Genomic DNA, 17,046 nt, shown 5'->3' with positions numbered 1-17,046 from the left:
CAAGTTCAGCAACAATGGAAAGGGAGCACTGCAAATATTGGAAACACTTCACAACTGAAGTATTCTGCTCTACAAATAACATCAGCTTTAATTCCAAAAGGGAAGCCCCTGGCTACTTCCTGAGCTTCACTGCTGAGTTATAGCGAGCAACCCAGAGCTTAAAAACCAAAACGACTCTTATCTACCGTCTTTTCCCTCCCATGGAATATTTTCTGGTTTCTATTATCACAGGGGGGTTTGCTATCAAGAAGCAGTTAACCGATTAAGCACTGGACTCACCGCTCCAGAGTAACCTCTACATAAATTCATTGGTACTCTTGGCTTCAGAACTTTACTACCCAAGTATTTTGGGATGGAGAAGTTAGTGCCATTTACAGAGGCGGAAACACTTTTGAGGAGAAACTAGAATCGTCAAGAACAATGTTAAGCGGAGCAAGGAGGTAGAGGTGAATATGCCATGGGAACGATTATATGCCCTCTGGTCACCCGTGCTGGACAGTCAGAGCGTCCGGCAGCAGCCAAACGAGGGGAAGCCCACAGATCTTTCAGGAAAAAGCTGCACCTACAAGAGCAGAGGAGGAGAGCCATCTTCTCCAGAGCCAGGTGCCGTGGGGAAAATGTGCAGGGCGGCTAGGTTATCAAGGGCAGGAAATTGGGAGCCCAGGCCGTTCAAATGAAAACAGGCTTATTGCGTGCTAAGGCTCTCCACGAGAATATGAACTACAGGTAGTCCTCAAGTTACGATCATGAAGGAGCCCAAAATTTATGTTACTAAGCGAGAGATTTGTTAAGTGGGTTTTGCCCTATTTTACCCCATTTCTTGCCACAGTTGTTAAATGAATCGCTGCGGTTGTTAAGTTAGTGACATGGTCGTTAAGTGAATCCAGCTTCCCCACTGACTTTGCTGGTCAGGTTACAAAAGGTGATCACGTGACCCCCCCCCCCAGGATCCTGCGACCGTCATGAACTTGAGTCAGTTGCCAAGCATCTATCTGAATTTTGATCACGTGACAATGGAGATGCTGCAACGGTCGTAAGTGTGAAAAACGGTCATAAATCAGTTTCTTCAGTGCTGTTGTAACCTTGACCGGCCACTAAAAGGACGACCTGTGCTAACAGCCAAGGCAAACCGGCAGGAGGCGAGAGAGTCGAGGAGATCCCAGGTGGGCCTGAATTTTAGATCCGAGAGGGGGACTCAAGGCGGGTGAGGCCTTCGACTGCCCCCCCCCTCGGGCTCAGCCTGGTCACCTCCTAGGTGGTTCTCTGCACACCCATCTCTGCATGTTTATCAAATGCCCCACCACCACCATCCTTGCAAAATTGCTAAATTATGTATTAGTAGCAAGGTTTGTTTCCATTGCCTATGAAAAAAGGTAAGCAGTAATTATCCCTCAACTTTGGCAGTATAATTTTTGACAGGGCACCGAAGAAATGAGAGTTAAAGGCTTTAAAAAACTCAGCACACCTGAAGGAGCAAATCGTTCCAAAATTTCCCCCTCACCAAAGCCCCCTCGCTTGTCCACCTCCTAAGACCTCCCCGCCGGGTCCCGCCTTCGGACACTCCCCCCCCCTCCTGGCTTCCACCCAAAGAAGAGAGCGCGGCCGCAGTGTTCAGAACCGGAGCACCTGCGAGCACCGCGTCACGGGGCCGGCCAGCGCGCCCACCCCCAGCATTCAGACACCCTCTGCGGGGGTGGGGGTGGCGCCACGTTCGGGGGAGAAGGCGATTCTGAGAAAAGGGAGAGGGGAGGAGGACGGGTCATGAACCTGCATCCTCCCCAACCTCCCATGTCTACCTGAAAGACACTGGATTGCGGTCTTATTTCTGGTGTTTAGATTCCTGAGAAATTCAGGATGCTGAGGAATATCCACACTCAGATTTTTAAAAGTTACAGTAAGTATCTCAATAGAAACATCTCTGGAATATTGCAGTGCTAGTCAGCTCCTGATAAATCAGCACAAGCGGTCTTTGCCCACCACGTGAACAAGCCTGAACCCCCAAATAACCCCACCTACTTAGAGGAAGGGAGACAGCTGGAGTTAATTTTTAAAAGTTGGCTATAGGTCTCTCTCAAAGCAAGGTGCAAATTTCCATCTGGTTTTTCTGGTAAATCGAGAGGAAGAAGGCTTGTGTATTCTCTGATGCAGATCTCGGTGCCAGGGCTATAGGCACTTTGGCTTATAAAAGATGGAACTGTGGTTTGTGGCAAAAAGTCTATTATCAGAAATCACCACATCCTGCAAATCTGCTGAAAATTTATGGACGGAGGCTCCTTCCCCCTGACGTCTGCCGGGATAGCAAAAGGGGTTCCGGTGTGACTCACCCTGAGTCCCCCCCCGAGGTCCCGTGGCCCACAGATTCAAAGCACCCTGTCATTACCCTATTGATTTCTAAAGACCACATTGCCCACCTAAACGGTCTCCCTAAATAGAACGTCATCTTGCATTAGTTTTGTAAGAATGCTAAATCAAAGGAGACTCATGGCAAAGCTTGATTTTTCTCCTATCTATATAATCATTTTATTTTTTTGCAAAGATTTTAATGAGATAAGCAGCCTTCCACTACTGAACTCAAATTCCCATGTACCTACCAGGTTGGTTTCTCCACGCAATATTCACATTCATTTTTTAATTCTACATTGCTCCAAGCTTATTGTCATATCAATTCTGTAAAGTTGAACTGGTTGAGAATGACCGATTTTCCCAAAGTAACCGGTAAGTTTCCATCATAAATCCTGTGTCTAAGACCAGCTTCTATCTATGACATCAGCTGGGCCCACCTAAACATGACTGTAATTGCCTTGATATCATTAGGCCTTTTGTCCTGCTGTGACCAGGGGGGCCTTCGCACAGGTTCGCCTGGTGCGCCAGTTGCGCCTCTTTTTGGACCGAGATGCCCTATGCACGGTCACCCACGCCCTTGTCACTTCTCGCCTGGATTACTGCAACGCTCTTTATATGGGGCTGCCCTTGAAGTGCACCCAGAGGCTTCAGCTGGTGCAAAATGTGGCCGCGCAGGTGCTTATGGGAGTTTCTAGATAGATACTCCCATGTTACACCACTCCTGCGCGAGCTGCACTGGCTTCCGGTTGTCCTCCGGGTGTGATTCAAGGTGCTGGTAATCACTTTTAAAGCCCTGCATGGCTTAGGCCCGGGGTACTTGCGAGACCACCTGCTGCCATTATCAACCTCCCATCACCCGGTTCGCTCCCACAGAGTCGGCCTCCTCAGGGTGCCGTCAGCTAAGCAATGCCGGCTGGCGACCCCCAGGGGGAGAGCCTTGTGGGCGCACCGACCCTCTGGAACGAACTGCCCCTGGAACGAGCTGCGGATGGCCCCTGACCTTCGGTCCTTCCGCCGTGACCTGAAGACATGGATGTTTCAACAATTGGGCCTGGACTGACTGTAGTTTTAAATTTGGTTTTATTGGGTCAATTGTTATGTATTTACTTCATTGTTTAATTCTTTTTTAAATTTTGTATTTTATGTTTTTAACTTTTATTGTTGTGAGCTGCCCTGAGTCCTTAGGGAGAAGGGCAGCATATAAATTTAATAAATTCAAATTCAAATTCATCCAAATAACAGATTTGGGAAATCCAAAAACCGTATTAAAATCATGAGTGGAGAGAAGAATCAACACAGGATCGTTGTCTTCTGGAAAAAAATAACGTCTCTAAAGATGTTACTTGAATTTCAAGGGAAGTGGCTACTGATAATGAATGTGACTTCACCAAAATCCAAATAGCTGTTTTGGACAGACAATTATATTGTCCGGACAACTTTCAAAAATTAACCTTTCATATACTTTGAAGACTGTTCAGTCTTCTGAGGAGAATTGGACTTCTGTCTTCAAAAAACATTAAAAGTAATACGCTGTAACTATGTAAAGATGAGGAAAGTTAGAATCATCTCCAGAAGGATATACATAGTGGTAGATCAAATGGTCCGTACTGATGACTTATATCTAAGAAGAGCTCCACGCTGAGATTGCAACTCCCAGGGTGCAGAGATGGGTACCACAACCTCCCAAGTGGTGGCAATTTCCCAGAATGACACACCCTGCGTCCTATTGCAATTATAATTTCAGTTTCCATAAACAATCCACAGAAACCCATCTAACTCCTCAAAATATCTCTTACAACTGAACAGTAAACATACATACCAACACCCCTCAATACTCCACTGTGAAGAACTGATGGGCTACATCTTCAATAATTTTTCCAAGGGGTATCGAGACAAGAAATCTTCCACTTGGGACGGATGGACAAATAGTTGGGGGAAAAATAATGGAATCTTGTTTTTGTGTAGAACTGCACCATCTTTGTGTGTACAAAGATGGAAAGATTTCACAGTACCTCCAATGCATGAATGGTTGGTGAAGATGGCAGAACGTGGTAGGGGATGGATGATTTTTTTTTAAAAAAATTCCATTTATATCCCGCCCTTCTCCGAAGACTCAGGGCGGCTTACAAGCTTAGCAGTTTTGAGTTGTTTGATTTGAGTTGTTTGATCAGATAAAACACAAGATCTCTGTTTGCTGATGACTGGAAAGCTCTTACGAACTTTTTGCATAAAGCAGAGAAAAATTAACTTATAATTTATGGTTTTTATAATTAGAACAGAATATAGAAAGAGAAGGGTCATAAGGAAAATTTAGGGAGAGAGATAAATATATAATTGTACTTACAATTGCTGTAAAGAAGTTTGGAAGTCACTTCTTTGTATCTTTTTTCTTTCCTTTCTAACTTTCTTTTCCTTTCTTGAACTGTACTATTACTTCCGTTTTTTATTTTCTTCCCTGTGTTTTAGTTTACATTTTTATCGTCGTTCTTAAAATGTCTAATAAAAATGAAAGTTTAAAAAATATTTTTTTCCAACAAATAAAGAATTTATAGGGAAATTAATCCAATCTGTGAAAATTGTCCAAGCTACATCTGGCGCTGGTGCCCAGCCGTGACAGACTCGCTGGGTCTGAAGGAGTTCTACGGCCGGTGTCAGGCGGCCAAGATGGCTCCTTCAAGCCAGCTCAGCTTCCCCTTGGCTTGCTGTTGTCGAGAGGCTGCGGAGGGCCACTGCGGCTGCTGGGATACCCTCGAACGCTTCCCTTTCAAGAGGCTTCCGCTTTCTGACTGCCCTTTTCCACGCAGCCAGCCCAGGGTTTCTCAAGCGCAAAGGCCTGAAGGCCTGTGGACTTCCACTCCCAGAATAGGGGCTGGGGGAATTCTGGGGGCCGAAGTCCTTCAGGCTGCCGAGCGTGAGAAACACGGCCCCAGCCCAGGGAATAGCCCTCTGCACTCCACACGAGCTGCCCAACAGCCGGGGGTGGGGCGGGGGTGGTAAGCTAAGCAATGAAGCACTCTTTGCTGGGCGGTCCTTCCCAACTCTACCCAGCGGCCGCTGGCAATCACCCCGCCACCGCCAACCCCCCCCGAGTGCCAGGGGGCAGCTTGTTCTGAGATGGGGCCTAGCCCACCCGTCCCCTTCCCACGCAACCTGGTCATCCCACAAAGGTTCAAGGTGGTCTGCCCTCCTCCCGGAAAGAGAAGAAGTGGCTTGGCCCCGAGCGGACAAGAGGGGAACGGCCCATCCTGCCCTCCTGGGACGCCTGGTTTTGTGCTTTTGGCCCTCAGCTAGTTAATGCTGGATTCAGGGGAACCCCCCCCCCCTTTAAAAGTGGAAGAACTGAGAGTGGCTGAAGCCCGTCTCATTTTGTGGGCGAAAAAGGACACGGGCCACACCACGGGGGATACAGCAGAACAAGGGGGTTGCCGAGGGGTCCCTACTGGGGCAGATGAAGTGGGGGAGGAGCCTGTGCAATCTTAAAAAACACAGTGCCTTTTTTATTGCCAAGGAAAATGGAATGATCAAAATGATGATTTCCAGAATTAATGAAGAATTTCATGGCAAACTAATTAATGGATCATTAAAATGAAATATTTACCACGACAAATTCATTTGGTATTTCAGAAAAATGTAACAGATCTAAAATTGATATGAGCAATACACCTTGTGACACGAGCTGCAATATTTTATCTACAAACAAGCTATCATCTATTTGTATATAAAATTAAGGGTAACATAAAGTACTTAGGTTGTTGCAAAACATATGATATTTATATATGAATTAAACAGCTCCTGAAAACTTTTATAATGTAGTAACATAGACTTTGCCACCATCCGATCCTTATTTCATTTCACGGGCACCTAATATTTGATCATACTGATGAGTTTCATTAAGCAAAACCAGATCTTTTAAAGTGTAGCAAGTGAAAAAACAAATGTTTATTTTTTTACCATATTATCTAATGAATACTTGGAGACTATATACAATAAATTCAGTTTCATGTTTTGGTTGAATTATAGGTATCCATTAGGCTGGATTGCTAAGATTAATTAATTTCGTGGAAGGCTATAATTTTCCATTCTGAATCAAGTGCCCAAGAAAAATCATACAGTTGCTGCAAAGGACCTACAAGAGCCAAAGTACGTAGCCTGGCGGAGAAGAACCCTGCCTCAGGCATCTCTCGACAAGATAATACATGAAGCAACCTAGCCTGGGGTTTTATAGCGCTTTCTGCAGTCAAAACTAAAGCAAGGAAGGCTTAAAGAGATACCTGCTTCCTCCAGATATCGCTCAGTACTTAGCAACCAGCAAAAACAGCAAAATAAAAACAAAAATCCATAGGGGATAAGAGCATTCTGTTTAGACACAAAATATGAAAACTTTATTAGCAATTATTTAGAGTATCCTCAAACTCACAGGGCTTTTTTTAGTTTTCTTTCCATTTGGGATAATTACCAAATAGTTCAAAATATTTCTGATCCACTTAAATATTTTTCTTTTCTAACATTTGATTTGCTGCAAAGTATAGAGAACGGCATGCCAGGTTCACACGTGATCCCAAAGTGTAGCAAGATTCAAGGATTTTTAACTTATAACTAGGAGAACTTAGCCACTATGGTTCATAAACCTTGGTTTATACCCTGTGAGAACTAGGACAGTGACTTAAATTCAAGAACCACGCTTAAACACACCATGAATTAGTGAGATATGTAAACCTAGTCCCGTCCATCCATCCCAATTTACAGTATATGCCTGCCCATCTATAAGAAACTCCGGGCAGCAACCAAGAAATGCAAAAAAGGTACTCTAGGATCATACTCACCCATTTGGTCGACTGAAAGTATTTGCTTCCACACTTAAATGTGCCAGTCCAAACTGGAGGATGCAGTATTGTAAATTTGGTCCTGTTCTCTGTTTAAACTAACTAGGGATATGTCACCATGAACTCATAGAGCAAAATGGACATCGCCAACAAACTTGGAGGGCTTGGGTATGGTTAGGAGGGCACTGACTTTTCTAGGCTGCCCTATCTATGTCTCCTGGTAAAATACATGGGAAAATCCCATTGGAGGAAAATTCCACTTAGGGTTAGGGTTAGGTCACCATGAACTCATAGAGCAAAATGGACATCGCCAACAAATTCGGAGTGCTTGGGTATGGTTAGGAGGGCACTGACTTTTCTAGCCTGCCCTATCTATGATCCCTGGTAAAATACATGGGAAAATCCCACTGGAGGAAAATTCCACTTAGGCTAGATTCTCCCGAAATTCAGACAAGGAATTCTGAATAGTCACAGATGTCCAATTTCTTCTTTATAAGTTTTTCAGACCCAGGGAAAATATTCAGGCCCAAAGTTGCTAGTATTCATGCCTGATTAGTCTTTATCCTCAAACTGCAAACTTAGCAGCCCATCTTTGAAAACTAAAACAACAAGCACAACAATGACTAATGGTTTTCGACATGCAGAAGGCGAGGTCACGCTAACCTGTATGAGTTGGCTGGCATGTAGGGGCCAAACTAAATGGGACACTGAAGGCTTCTTTGCATGTAATCCCCAAAGTATTTAAAATGGGGTTAGGGAAGAACAGGAATTAATAAGGTTCAAGCAGGTCTGAAGAAGACGGAAAGTCCTTCCTCTCCCGCAACCTGTATTACGAGGAAATTCCTGTTCCGTGTGAAACCACTGAGCTGCAGTTCCTCCTTAGCCTACGGACAATATCCAGATAACGGCTGTTCATCCCACCAGAACCTTAAACAGCAACGGTCCTTCTCCTGGGGATTCCAGGGGTCACACAGCTTCTGGGCTACAGCAGAAGATTAAATGAGGAAGAACATCATCCCGGCCCTTTCTTTGCAAAAGGATTTGGCATAGCTATGTGTCGCTGGCCCCACCGGGTGCTTCCATGGCCTAGCTTACCTTGTCTTGGTTGCCCTTATTCCTGTAGCATAAATTTCCAATGAGACGAATCAGGTGTGATTTAAAGCCCACAGCTGGATGGGAAATTTCTTCCTGCTCTGTGGAGTAAGTGATGGTGAAGGTATTTGTGGTTTGCTTCCCAGCAAGATGTACAAGCTTCAAAAGGCCTAAACAAGGAAAATAATTTTTGCAGGTAGTAACATCAAAAAAAAAATCACACTGATTCTACTTACAATTCAAAGAAACACCGAAATAGTCTCTTTCAGTAAAACAAGAGGGAGGAAAAGAATCTGGGGTTCCGGGATGACTTGCCTCAATCATGGAGGGAGGTTACATATTTTGAACTCCACAACTAGCCTTGTCAAACAGGAGAGGCAAAGTTCTCCAGTGTCATTTCGGAAGTAAAAAACAACTACAACCCAACAACATAAAAATACACAGCAAGACAAAAAGTAAGAAATAAAAAGAAAAATACACCCAATAAATTATATCTAAATGTACTGCTGTTCTCCTCAACGTGAGTTCCAGTCCTGCCTTGGGCACGAAGCCGGCCCAGTGCCTCTGGGCCAGCCCCTCCCTGTCCAAGTAAGAAGGCAAGGGCGAGCCGTGTCCAAAGTCCACTCAAGGCAACCGCAGGGACTAGTCTAGGCCACGTTCCCCAGGAGTCAAGATGGAATGGAAGGTACGCCCACGCACAGGATCTCCCCACGTCGGTGGGAGGAGCCAGGCATGCCCGGTGAAAGGCTAAAAGGTATAGAAATTAAATTATTATTATTATTATTATTATTATTATTATTATTATTATTATTATTATTATTATTATTATTATTATTATTAAAACGGGCAGATTCTGGGACGCCGGTTCCCCACGACTCTTGTCTCATGATGTCTTGTATTCTCACCGCTTTCAAGCACAAGTAGCAGATTCCCACACAAGACCGTCTCCTGCATACGTAAAATACAAAGGATCCCGGCTACTTTATGGCATGTGCAAAGAAGATATTAGGCAGAACAGCTCAAAAGTGTTGCAAACAAAGGGGCAGAAATAATGTCCCTTGCTACTGTTCAGTACAGTGGGTCCTCAACTTACGACCACAACCAAGCCCAAAATCTACATTGCTAAGAGAGACATTTGTTAATTGAGTTTTGCCCCATTTTGTCTTTTCTTGCCACGTTTGTTAAGTGAATCACTGCAGTTGTTAAGTTAGTAACCCGGTTGTTCGGTGAATCTGGCTTCCCCCGTTGACTTCAGCTTGCAAAAGGGGATCACGTGACCTCGGGTCACTGCAACTGTCGTAAGTTTGAACCAGTTGCCAAACATCCGAATATAAATCTTGTGATCATTGGGGATGCTGCAATGGTCGTAAGTGTGAAAAAACGGTCATAAGTCACCTTTTTTTCAGTGCCGTAACTTCGATCGGTCACTAAATGAACTGTTGTAAGTTGAGGACGACCTTGCACAACTTTTATTTCCCAGCAAAATTAAAAACGATATTCTCTTTCAATTACACTATTTTGAAATCAAGTGTGAAAAAACGGTCATAAGTCACCTTTTTTTCAGTGCCGTAACTTCGATCGGTCACTAAATGAACTGTTGTAAGTTGAGGACGACCTGTATTTACTCCTTGCACAACTTTATTTCCCAGCAAAATTAAAAACGATATTCTCTTTCAATTACACTAGTTTGAAATCACAAAAATTTCCCGCTTACCGAGAGCCACTTCAAGCAAACTGGGGCGAGCCTGCAAAGGCCGCGGTTCTCCAGGATTCGAGGTCGCTTCACAAAGAATATCAAGAAGACGGGCTGCAACTAGCGCTTCCTGCGGAAGAGAGGCCCCGTGTTTGAAATCAGATAATGCACTTCCATCATAAAATATCCAACTCTAATTCAGCTATCTACTTTAACTCCTGCTTGACATTTAAATTCAGCAGGAGCCCTTACTGAGCAAATTAAGTAGCAGCGTCTCCTATTCAAAAAGAAAAATATTCCTAATATTCGACACAGGCCGCCGCGGATGGCAGCCCACCTTCCAATGAACGTTACCAAAAGACGTCTACTCCAGTGAACAAGTACGTCCTGGAGTAGGATAAGAAAAGCCTCGCTTCGGACCGAGCTGCCTCTTGAAGGGAACAAGAGACTTAAGGGGCAGGGGGATGTCTCCTCGCCTCTTAAGCACAGCGACTCAACGGCCTCTGGGAATCGGTCCCCAACGGTCAGAGCGGTTCCCTGGGGCACAGACAGATGAAGCCATCTCTGACGAGTAATCCAGGCCACTCACTTACCTTGTCCAGGACCGTATACAGGCAGTCGCCAACTTAGGACCTCAACTAAAGTTGTTACCTGAACCATCAAAGTTTATATTAATTATATCGATCTTCTAATAACTATTCGCTTGGTACATTAAAGAGTATTTCTGAATGACAGGGTTAATATTTCTGTCTATCCAGTATTAGAATATCAGAAACAGGATAAATTCTCATTTATTTACTCAACTGTTATTTCGTTCTTGGCACTGTCAACTGCATACCTGGACTAACATATGCCAATTCTATCAATTGCCAAATTATCATTTGCAGAAAAAAGGTTTTTAAAAATAAAGGCTGAACTTACAGAGGCTTATGCTACAGTATAGCTTTTACTCAATTTTATCCAATGATTAAAGTCTTTTGTTATTAAAGATTCCATGAATTAGCTTGTGACTGATTAGCTAGTAACTAACCGAAAGTTAACTCCAACATTTTTTACTTAAGAAGACAGGTTATGCAACTAGTGTTGATTTGATTAAAATATTGCTAAATTATACCCATTTAAGCGTACAGGCAGCAAACGAAGTGACCACTTTTGGCCTTCCGGGCAGTGCTGTCCAATGGGGCCTGGGGTGGAAGGTCAAGATGGCATTGTACGTAGGTAAATATGTGCAGGGAACGTTTGTCCAGCCTCTTCACATTCAAAGAGGAGAGAAGACTGACAAAACATTTGTCCACAGTTTGGCTGGTGTGGTGTGCAGGGAGGTTCTTGAGCCAGAGATGTCCGCCGGGGGAGGCGGGGGGGCACGTGAGGGTCAGAATCTGTAAAGATGGCGGGCGTGGCGCTGTGACTCAAAGGCTGGCCCTCTGCTGGGTGGGCCTGTCATGCTGCCAGGATTGGTGCAGGTGCCCCAGTGCAGAACTCCAGCCTTTTATTTTACCATTCGCCTTTTAACGTAAGAGTGGAGAATTTTACCTTGTCATCATTTGTGTCAGAAACCAATCTTAGCACTGACTGACACTTCTCTTCAAAGCACACGGCAAGAAAAGTGGCCATCTCTTCATCGATTAGGACATTGTTTTCCTTCATTTCTGACAGAATCAATTCTAACAATGAAGTCCTGGGGAAGAAAAAAATGGAAGTGTTACTGATCACAGTTACAGAGCTTGAGGTACAAAGTCAATTTGGACAGTCCTCAGTCTATGACCATTCGGTCAGTGACCGTTCCAAGTTGCGATGGTACTGAACAAACGGTTGTTATATAGCCAGATTTCAGAGTTCCAGCCATCCCAGCACCTTCATGGCCGCGTGATCGTGATCTGGGTGCTTGGCAATCCACTTGCCCTTAGGATCAGCTGCCAAGTGCCCCACAATCACGGGATCACACCGGCAAGCTTCTCTACTGGCCTTCCCCGGAAGCCATTTGAGGAAGCCAAGAGGAAACGTCACAAGTCACTGGGTTAAATCTCTCCCGCAGGTGGCAACCTCCCTCCGGCCCCTCTACGCCCAGCCCGCACCAACCACCTGCGCTTCGGACAGCCTCCACCGCCCACGCCGTACCTACCTCTCGCCTACGCTCCCTGAGCGCATCACGTTTCTTGCGGACCCTCCCTGACCTGTGCTGTGCCTCACATACACACTCGCACCCTCCTTGATCCCGACAGGCTGTGGACTACAGTATTCATCATGAAAGACACGGGCTACCACTAATTTATATAAACTGATGAGATTTCTGCGGTGGTTAGAAAGTTCCCAATATTCAGAGAATATTCTCTTCTTCAATCAAAACAAACATTTTAACAGAGCAATCCTACTGAGCACAGTAGGGAAAGCTGAAGTGAACCGACCCTTCCGTCAAAGGCCCTTCTGGGTTTCTGCTGGCATGAAGAAAGGAAAAGTAGTATTTTCCGTCCCGTCTTTTATCTTTCGATTTGTTTGCGGAAATATTTTCCCTTTCACTGCAAGCAACAGGAGCCTCCAGCCCCTGCTTTGTCACGAAGAGCCCATCAGAGCCGGTCCCGGTCTGCCCAGACCACTAGACCCCGATTCCCTTTTTTAGGAACTTTTAACCCTGGTCGAATCTAGCAGAGGTGTAAGGAGGAGGTCTGCGCACAGAGTAACCGATGGCAGACAGGAAGCCAAGGCAGAGGAGACTCATCCGATGGCGTCCCCCGCCAGGGGGGGCAGAGCGGGCATCCTTCATTTCCGCAGGGAGAACCCTTGGTCCTTCTGGCCACTCCTTGGCTGCCTCAGAGGAAGGCGATCCCCAACAGGCAGGGCAACGTGGCCAGGGAAGCGCTCAGGTCTTCTAGTCCAAGCCGTGCAGGATTTTAAAGATAAGGCCCCACGCCTGAAGCCGTGCTCAAAGTATCATACGGTGTGGTTGCATAGACCAAGGAACAAAGATATGCTATAGATTTCCATACCGTTTTTTAAAAATTTAATTATCTGGATTGTTAATATTTTTAAAAGGGTTACGTAGTAAGATTCATCATTCGGGATTCCCGTGTTTTTTACCACAGTTAAAGTTGCATATCACCACTGGCACAAGCTAGGAGCGAAACCAGCATCAGGACAGTTTGCAAACCCTGTTTTTCAGTAACCCTGGTTGGAAGCTAATCACTAGGTTAGGTTATGATGCTTTTATGTTTTGGTGCAGGCTATTTCCCCGTTGTGTGCTAATCCTGGTTGAAATCTGTGCACTCCTATTGAACAAGTCATGCTTTGCATTTAATTCCTTTAAAGTGTAATTACGAAATGCTGATGGGTAAGGAGTAGGATCCCTATCGTGCTTTTTGTTAACACTGGTTTGTGTTATGGGGCTGCCGAAAAATAGGTCAGACAAAAACACAATCATGTTGGCAAAGCACGTACACGACTGTTACAACCCAAATATCCCGTTTGAGATTTCCGAACTTCACTCCGCTGCTCAGAAAGGCCCGGCTTATCCTGTCGTTTCATTTCAGGCCCTGGCTTGTTTGTCAGGAGGCATGGCTGGTGGGGCAGGGAAAAACAAATGCTCATCTTGCCCTTCGCTTGGCTGGAGGGTTGAAGGCATCCGAAATGACCTGGCAGACATAGGCTTTGCTGTGTTTTGGGGGGGGGGTGTTTCTGCCTGTTCTAGCTAGGAAATGAGAGGCTCTGTCGAGTCACTCCATACAGCAGGGCACGGTGCTCTTATGCAACTGGGGCCCAAGCGCGAAGTCTTCTCCTCCTTTACTCCCAGCCTGCGCAGCCCTTTAGAAAGTGAGGGCGCCAACCTGGATTCTGCAACTCCTATCCAAATCCTTGCCAGTTGTGGCTGAATTGTAATGTTAACCAACCAATTTAAAACCATTACTGACACAGAAACATGTATTTAGGGATTCCGTGCCAACTATGAAACCACAGCGTGTTTTTCCCCCCCCAAATCATGTGAACAGGATACTCTAGATGGCACGCTAACTACTAAAACCCACGCTGGTTTTGGGGGTTACCTTTCTGGATCGCTCAGTATGGCATAGAGGGCTTCGACCAACTCGGGGCACTTCAGCAAATGGTTGGTAACAATCAAGGTCCTGAGATTAGGAAAAACACACAAAAAGTAGGACATATTGTTGGTTATAAATAAACAACAAAGTTGGGAGTCTTTGGGGGTTTTATCTTTGAAGAACAGAGGCTTAATAGATGGAATTCAGTTACGTTCTATCAGTATACCATTTTTACAGTGCCTGAAGAATTTAAAGGAAGCTGCAACTTACATACCCTGCAGATGGAAGGTTATCACAAGCTAAGCACGACCCTTTGTTACCATTTTGAAAAAGATAAACAGAATACACACATCCATTCCAATTCTGGGCATCTTGTAGAAGCTTGAAGAACACTGAGGGCAATTTGCAAGCTGTGATGTTCCTGCAGTTGTTTGGTTCGCTCAGGATTAAGGCACGTGAAAAGAACCATAGAGCCATAATCAACGATTTTCTCATCTTGATGATTTAAACAATTCCTTTTTTAAAAAAAAAGGAAAGAAAGAAGAACAGTCACCAATGGAAGCAGTATTTTCACAATCAAAGTTATTATGAAACGTTTTGACAAATTCAGAGATGCAAATAAGGATAATGAAAATGACTGGAGGCTAGGAAACATTCAGCAAGAAGCGACTGGGGGAAGTGGGAGTATTTAGCAGTAAGAAATAATGGTTGAGGGCAGAATAATGATTTCTCTCTTTACTAGGGTTATACATTGCTCCAATCCATACCGACTCCGAGTACTTTTATAAATATAGTTAACAAATATGCAAGCATCAATGACAACAGAATACTATGGTACAAAGCACAATTTAATTGAGATCAACAAAATAGCTCAGTTTCAACCATCCACCAAATTATTAGAGGGACCAGTTCACAGTGTCTCTGCTCCTAAGTCCCGCTTTAACTGCCTTTTAAAAACCCAACAGACCCTGTAACAGTTCAACACTCCCGAAGTATCTGAAAAGGCGTCGTCCACAGAGAACAAGCCATCCCCCTCCCACTGCCCCCCCCTCAGGGTAGGATGCGGAAGAATGCAGTGGCAGGAAAGGAGAGACCTGCCCAGCGCCAGCTTGTGGCAGCTGCTTAAATGCACTGGGTTAGAGACCTGGAGACGGGGCATTGCAGTCCTGCCCTAGAAATGAAGCCAGCTGGACGGGGTTGAGCCAATCTCTCCAGGAAGAAAGCAAGGCCACACCGCCTTCAGAGGAAGCTGCTGGGGAAGCAGCAGGCGCTCCTCTAGACCGTGGCCTAGAATCAGTACCGGCTCAAAAGCAACCCCAGAGCCTTGGTGGAGCAGTGGGCTAATGCCTCCTTAAGTAACACCAGCTGCCTGCAATTAGTGCAGGTTCGAGTCCCACCAGGCTCAAGGTTGACTCAGCCTTCCATCCTTCCCAGGTAGGTAAAATGAGGACCCAGATTGTTGGGGGCAATTAAGCTGACTTTGTAATAATGCCGCTTGGGGTGTGTGTGAAAGCCCTAATAAGCAGGCATATACATAGAATGAAGGCTACTGCTAAGTTTGTAAGCCGCCCTGAGTCTTCGGAGAAGGGCGGGATATAAATGGAATTAAAATAAAAAATAAATAAAAAAATAAAAATGTCCCTGCTAACCAGGGACACTTGCTCCTTTTTCATCTGCAAATTAAGGCTTTAAAAAAACCCTACTTTCTGTTGACATTTTTACTTATTTATTTAGCCCAGTTAATCATTGGATACATCCAAACCTGAATGAATTTCAACTTCTGCTTCTACACATGAGAGAAAACAGATGTTCCCTAAGATGGAAAAACCACCTACCTGAATTTGATTAAATATAAACCTTTAAACCACAGAGAAAAGGTGATGGTCCTGCAATCCAATTTAATCCAATTTAAAAGAGAAACTCTCATTTTGACTCTTAACGTGGAGGAAGAAAGCCACAGAACATAAACCCAATTCCCTTATTCCCCCAATTTTTTTTTCTCCAAAGAACTTTAGGACTTGCAAACAATATCGATGAAGCTTAAAATCAAGCACAATTAAAGTACCTTCGAGCAACTCTAACCTCTGTGTGAGAAAAAGGTGACACCTGCAGATGCTTACAAGAAAAGAGAAGGGAAAGCAAGCTTCCATACTGAATTCTGCGAGTCACGGTTCCCTGTTGCAATATTTCCAAGAAACTGGAGGCTACAACGAAAAGCTAGGAGAGAGGGGGGGAAAGACACGTCAAAGAAGAAATTTGTTTATATTAAATAATTCTAAACAAATCCCTGATATTAAAGGGGGGGGTCATTAGGACAGCTTGGCTAGCTTCTTCACCCCATTTACCAACCGTGAGGCTTTTGTCTGTCAACCCGAGAGGCAAGTTCACCAGCCACGTAATGCACGGAGTCTGCTTTTATTTATACTTCATGAATTATACGCCTGTCCTTGTCAGACTGCCTCTTACGCCCTTTCTTCACTCACTGCCTCTCCTCCTTTCTTCCTTAAAAAGAAGGTAGAGGGATAAAGGGCAAGCCGCTTGAAAACAGAAATGCAGTCAAGAACTGGGTTCCATTATAACAATTCGAAGCTAATGCTAGGAGACTCATCAAATCGGTGCCCACCTATAGGCGGGATTACTACGAGGGTCTCTTGAGAAGACAATCCTTGCAGATCTGCGTCTTGACTCGTGCAAAGGCTGGCCCGAGGATGCCTCCTAAATATGGCTCCATCTCTCAGTGCCTCTGGACTAGAGGAAGAGCTGGGAGCTGTCCTATGTCAAATATATATGCTGTATTTCAGGTGCCTCTCCAGATGTGTGCAAATACATTTAAGCAATGCTAGATTTATTTAAAATTTATGTTAAGCAGAAGCTATTACTGCTGACTACCCTTAATAAAGATATTGTCTTAATTCAAGACTAGGATGCAGAACAAAGGTTTTACTTGCTGTTGCAAAACAGCATCGAAAGTAACTCCTTTTTCGTTGAAAGGGAAACTTTGAAAAAAAAATCTCAAGTTCAGCCAGTTAACAAAACATTAGAGTCTATACATTGCATAAATTTCCAT

The 17,046-nt window shown here is 44.6% G+C and overlaps 1 protein-coding gene across 24 annotated transcripts in view; it reads right to left on the bottom strand.

Annotated features, from left to right (window-relative positions):
- ATXN10 (ataxin 10) overlaps nucleotides 1–17,046 on the bottom strand; it is a 109,977-nt gene that overhangs the window by 77,138 nt on the left and 15,793 nt on the right. For 15 of the 24 annotated variants that reach the window (XM_083365872.1, XM_083365875.1, XM_083365876.1 and 12 more), the window contains exons 4-9: nucleotides 16,100–16,196; nucleotides 14,330–14,494; nucleotides 13,986–14,066; nucleotides 11,485–11,629; nucleotides 9,973–10,081; nucleotides 8,262–8,428 (exon numbers count right to left, since the gene is read on the bottom strand). In XM_083365872.1, coding sequence (XP_083221998.1) covers nucleotides 8,262–8,428; nucleotides 9,973–10,081; nucleotides 11,485–11,629; nucleotides 13,986–14,066; nucleotides 14,330–14,494; nucleotides 16,100–16,196 — 764 coding nt within the window. Of the gene's footprint in view, nucleotides 1–4,687; nucleotides 4,840–6,614; nucleotides 6,700–7,846; nucleotides 8,149–8,261; nucleotides 8,429–9,972; nucleotides 10,082–11,484; nucleotides 11,630–13,985; nucleotides 14,067–14,329; nucleotides 14,495–16,099; nucleotides 16,197–17,046 lie in introns of those variants that run through there. The other 9 variants (XM_083365863.1, XM_083365864.1, XM_083365866.1 and 6 more) reach the window with 3 other exon arrangements.

Source organism: Vipera ursinii, assembly GCF_947247035.1.
Source record: "Vipera ursinii genome assembly, chromosome: 6".
Classification (NCBI taxonomy): Eukaryota; Metazoa; Chordata; class Lepidosauria; order Squamata; family Viperidae; genus Vipera; species Vipera ursinii.
Note: the sequence above shows the minus strand (reverse complement) of the source record. Positions and strands in the feature narration are given on the sequence as shown.